The 5315-nt window shown below is 40.8% G+C and overlaps 1 protein-coding gene across 1 annotated transcript; it reads right to left on the bottom strand.

Annotated features, from left to right (window-relative positions):
• Positions 1-232: 232 nt before the first annotated feature.
• On the bottom strand, positions 233-4375 carry LOC122075938 (protein POST-ILLUMINATION CHLOROPHYLL FLUORESCENCE INCREASE, chloroplastic). The gene is made up of 9 exons (XM_042641163.1): positions 4046-4375; positions 3705-3942; positions 3164-3281; positions 1565-1649; positions 1400-1478; positions 1116-1229; positions 901-1013; positions 627-737; positions 233-519 (listed from the first exon to the last, which is right to left on the bottom strand). Exons 2-9 carry the CDS (start codon positions 3808-3810, stop codon positions 400-402), a joined length of 846 nt encoding a protein of 281 aa, XP_042497097.1. The 5' UTR covers positions 3811-3942; positions 4046-4375; the 3' UTR covers positions 233-399.
• Between the last annotated feature and the right edge of the window lie 940 nt (positions 4376-5315).

Here is a 5315-nt window from a genome sequence, read left to right as displayed (position 1 = left end):
TTCGTGGGTCAATCGAATCAAGAAGTGGGCGGAGTCTTCAACCAAAACGAGCCTAGCCAACCCACTCTCCCCCCAAATTTTTCCTTTTTCTTAGTTTTTTTTTCCTACCATAAAAAAGACTAAAGTAATAATTTTGATGCACCAATTTGGATTTCCCCCCTCCCCATAGACCTTCAACCCAATCCCCAATGGAATGGGTGCGATTTGATCCCAACATCATTCTGCAACCATATTTGTTAGCTGATAATCGAGACAAGCTCCATAAAATACCATTGTGATTATCATTACAGGGAGAGTTACTCCTGCTTCTTGCTACATATGTTACAAAAAAAAAAGTTAAGAAACATGTTATGATACAGTGATATAAGTGGGAACCTGGAAGAAAGGCTGCCAAGAATTCTATTCCTCAGTGTCTGAATCTATTGGACATGATCCATCATCAACATTAGCCAATGGATTAAAGGAGGGTGAGCTTGGATCTGTGCATCCTACTACGAAGTCCAGATTGCAGCGATCTCCCTGTACAGTACATTTTTAGAAAACAAAGATGTTGCAGTCATGGCCTCAATAACTTGCAGTGGTTTAAAGAGTACGGGCATTATGTAAGCATACTACAGCATACTTACCCCTTCGACTGTCAAGTTTCCAATCATTGCACAGCGATTGGAAACAATGTTCGAGTCTGGAAAGATTGCTCTGTCGCAGGCACCCTCTTTGCCCAATTCATTGGCTAGACCCTGCATACAGGATGAGTGTTCTTTCAATATTTCAATTCATAGGATTCCTCGTCTAGACTTTTTTCTGTTGTGGAGCTCCCCCAAAGCATTCAGAAAATAAAAAAAAGAAGCAAAGCTCACTAACTAGTAACACTCCAAGCTCAAGAAGTAATATGCTTAATACCTCATTAAAAAAATCGATTCGTTTGTTTCGCCATGCCTTGGGAACTTGAAATTGCAATTTGTAGGGACCATCCCATTCGGTTCCATTTGTAAATGAGAAGATCAAGTTCACAGCTGCCACAAGGTATCTCCATGAGTCCACAAGGAAACAATCATTTCACTTCCACAAAGAAGAAAAAGAAAATAATACATAAATGTTGATAGAACAGTACGAACCATGCTTAGGAACACATATCTTGATGCTATATATGGGAGGATCAGCTTTTCCCCGGTTATTCCTGAGCATCATCCGAGGCTCACCACCACACATGATGGGCTGATTAAATCCCCCTGTAAACAAAACAACAAGATCAGTCCTACACATCTTTAGATTAAAGAGCACATTACACAATAAGAAAGTTAATGAAATTTTGATTCAAAAATAAAAGAATCACTGAAACTGTGATATGTTAGTAGCTAAAATAATATGCAATTAACAATACAGTGATCAAAGAACACACCGTTAAATCCAATTCCAAACTCTTCACTTGGAGTAAGTTTATTTGCAGCAGGGTTGTAGAAGAGTGTTAGCTTTTCTCCCTGTCAAAAGTTGGACTACTCAATGTTGGAGTCATAAAACCAAAAACCAGATAAGTAGAATCAGTCAGCTTGATCGCTCAACATACAGAAGCAGGAGGAAGTCCATTCGTGGTTTTCCAGAAGATAGGAGCACTTCCAAGGTCAAATTCTGCCCATGTTGAAAGTGAATACCTGTAGAATGACAGTACAATAGCTAAGTAAATTTCAGCTCTACAAAGGAAATAGTAAATGAAATTTGACAACAAGAGGAGCTCAAGGTTACAACTAGGGGTGTCAATATCTAAACCGGACCGGTTAAACCAAACCGGACCGGACCGATTAAGCCCGATCCAAACCGAACCGGTGGCTTATCGGGCCAGTTTCGGTATGTATTTTAAATTGAATCCGGTCTCGGTTCGGTTCGGGTTAGACCATTGGGCCACAGGAAACACCGGAAATGTGCACCGAAACCAGAACCGATCCAAACCGGCCCAAGATAAAACCGGACTTAAAACTCATTAATCTAATTATCTAAGTGGGCCAACACTCAAGTGGGAGAAGCCCAAGGCCCCAAGTGTCCAACCGGACCAACACTAGCCCAAGTGCCCAAGCCCAACATTTATCAACTATTCAACTTCAACCTGTCAAAACCCAAGTGCCCAAGCCCAAGTGCCCAAGCTAATGGCTCCATACCGGTTTAAAAAACCGATCCAAACCGAAATGAACCTGATAAATCCAAACCGGTACAACCCGAACCCAAACCGCACCGAAACCGACACTAGACCGAAACCGATAATTCTTTAATGGGGCGGTTTCGGTTAGTTCCAAAGTCACACCGAAACCGGTGGAACCAGACCGAAACCGCACCAACCCGGACCGTTGACACCCCTAGTTACAACCATGGCATTTACATAAATTGCTTCTAGGTAAGGAATGGCAGTAATGCTCACAGAAAACCCCAAATGCGGTTGAATGGTTAAACTAATAATATTTGAAGATATTTCAAAGCATACAAAGAGGAATTTTGAGTCAAGGCTAAAGGACATGAAGAGGGATGGCATCCTTACCCGTAGGGAACACATGACAGAAACAAAATCACAGTAAGAAATATTGTACACTTCGTTGCGACAGAAATCAAGCAATTTTTTGTGAAGAATTTGAACAATGATACCCTCCTCCCTTTTAAGTACTCAACAATGATAATACAGTTAATGTTTACAGAACTGTAAGATATTCACCTGATATGACCCTTGTAACGGATAAATGAGTTGCTTAATTTCTGTTGCACGTTCAATCCCTCATTATTTTTTATAAAAATCTGGAGTATTTATGATCTTAAGAATGGAAACATAACACCACAACTGATATAAGATAAATCCTAGTAGATGCTCTAGATCAAAAAATGACCTCGACAGATTACCCTCCCTAACCAACAAAAACATTTTGTAGTCAACTTTTCATTTTGACTATCACAAAATAATGACAGATATAATGGACCTGATTACCCGACATTTACAGTTCATTGTTTGCCCTATGAGATCTTAGCAGTGGGAATCAGCAAATGGTCATCTCCAATCATTTGTATTTTAATAGAAGTTGGCATACCATTGAATCAAGAACCACAAAATTTATTGGCAAAAACATCTATGGAGGCTCAAAGCATCCATTAGGAATTTAAAGGCAAAACCATGAAAGAAGACACATACTCTTTGATTTCCTCCACAACAGAAGTTGCAACAGCGGCAGCCCTTACTTCCCTAGTTATCTTGACAACTTTCTGTTTTCGAAGATACAGCCGCAAGGGAGCGCCCGTGAAATTACTTGCTGCAGTTGAACACATTTGTGCTTACATCAGATATGGTTGAACTGTTCCACAAAGACTTAAAATTGCCAATCTAAAGTCCAATCTCCACTAATTGAATAGTTAAATATGAGACTGAATTCATTATTTGCACCAACATCAAATCCAAAAAAAAAAAAAGGAAAATAGAAAACAGTTTTTTCAGAATATAGGTTTTCTGAATCCAAAGACACCACTTCTAAGATTTCATTCTTTAAACCCAGCAGAATTAAGATTTTAGACAAGTGGATATCATAGATTCATACCATGGACATCTCAAGTAATTTAAACAAATTCAAAGCCAGAACAACAAAATTGAAGGTGAAAGACTAAACCCAGCTGCCAATTCAGATTTTACAGTAGGTGAAACAAAACGAGATAAAAGTGCGGGAAAACATGGGACTTACGATTAGTGTTAGATACAGATGGACCAGCGTTGCAACTAGACACAGACCGGACAGCGTACAGAGGCTGCAACGTTGAGGAGAAGATTGAAGCTGTCGAGGCCGCCATTAGAACGCTTCAATTCAATTCAGTGTTACCTGTGGCCGCCGATTTCGCTGCTAAGTCAGTTTGGCCGTGTGGGCAGGAAGTAGGAAGGGAAAGGGAGGGGGGTTGAGCTGCGAGCATGCCCCTAATCCATTACTGGACAATATAGATATAGTGAGAGTGAGAGCTAACCACAAACACAAATTAGCAAAATATCTCAGACGATTAAGAGATTTTTCTTCGTTTTTTTGGAACTTACCCGTCAAGTAGAACCGCCTTATCATCTATACAGCCACGTTGGCGTTGTTGAAATAGACATTTCCGTCTTCTGCTCATCTGGGTCCTCTGAAATTAATTAGGGTTTCCGCAAAGATAAGCTCAGCCATGAAATGAAATCTTCTTCAACTTTCTCAATGCTTCTCCGTATAAAAAACATTGGCTGATTGGTTCCGTTAGAAGATGAGAACAATTGATTAGCTCTGCTACCATCAATTGAAAGAAGGTCTTGGGTTCTCGACCTTCTTTCAATGCAACAGGAGTAGGGTAGAGACGAGACATCGAAGCTGAATCCATCCATGGTGTGCAGTGTGAACTTCGAAGAATGGGAAAACTACCAGATTGGCTAGAAAATGGGTCTCAATTTACCCAATTATCCATCGTGAGAGAATTCTTAATTCTATGACCAGTAGTGTAAGATTCTACGCCACTACTAGATTTTTTTTATTATTTAATAGAATGAGGGTTCCTACAAGTAATGTGGCCCCAGCACCACCACCACCACAGGGATCAATAGAATCACAAGTAGAAGGCTACAATGATAGGATTTTTATTTTCCATGTGGATGGGGTGGCCATTTTGCCCTTCCTTGTGTTCTGGGTGTAGAGGTCACATTGCCTTCTAGGGTTCTCTTTTCTCATTCCCTATTTTGTCGGAAAAAAGAACCCTGTCAATTTGGTGTTGCCTATGTCTAGACATAAATGAGAGCGAAAAGACCATAATGTTCCCCCCCACCTTCATCCACTGAAGATGCTCTTAAGTGCCCTACCATTGGTCTCCCGTGATGGTGTTACCTACACTAGACAAATAGGGTTCTTTCTCCCTATTTTGTCGGGACAAAGAACGCTACATGGTCGCATGCCCCTCATGCTATTGGAGCATGCACGAAGGCATCCAATATAGGGGGTGGTATGGTCATTTTTTTTACCTGTGTTTGGGTGTAGGAGCGCATGATCGATAGCATTCTTTTCCCCTATTTTATTGGGAGAAGGTTCCCTGAAAGGTAGCATGGCCTCTATGCCAACATGGGGCCAATGGCAGTGTCTATGGAAGTATCAACCTGGTAGGATTTTATGCCTTTCATAAGGGACGAAGTGATCATTTTGCCTCAACTTTGTGTTTGAGCATATGGGTCACACTGCTTTTTAAGTTTCTTTTTCCCTATTTTATCCAGCTGAGGATTGCTACTTAGCCTCATAGCCACTGCTCCAAGGTGGAGACCAAGCAAGGAAGATACATAGGCAACCAACCAG

Source organism: Macadamia integrifolia, chromosome 4 (assembly GCF_013358625.1).
Source record: "Macadamia integrifolia cultivar HAES 741 chromosome 4, SCU_Mint_v3, whole genome shotgun sequence".
Classification (NCBI taxonomy): domain Eukaryota; kingdom Viridiplantae; phylum Streptophyta; class Magnoliopsida; order Proteales; family Proteaceae; genus Macadamia; species Macadamia integrifolia.
The sequence above is the reverse complement of the archived record's forward strand: the minus strand, read 5'-3'. Positions and strand labels throughout refer to the sequence as shown.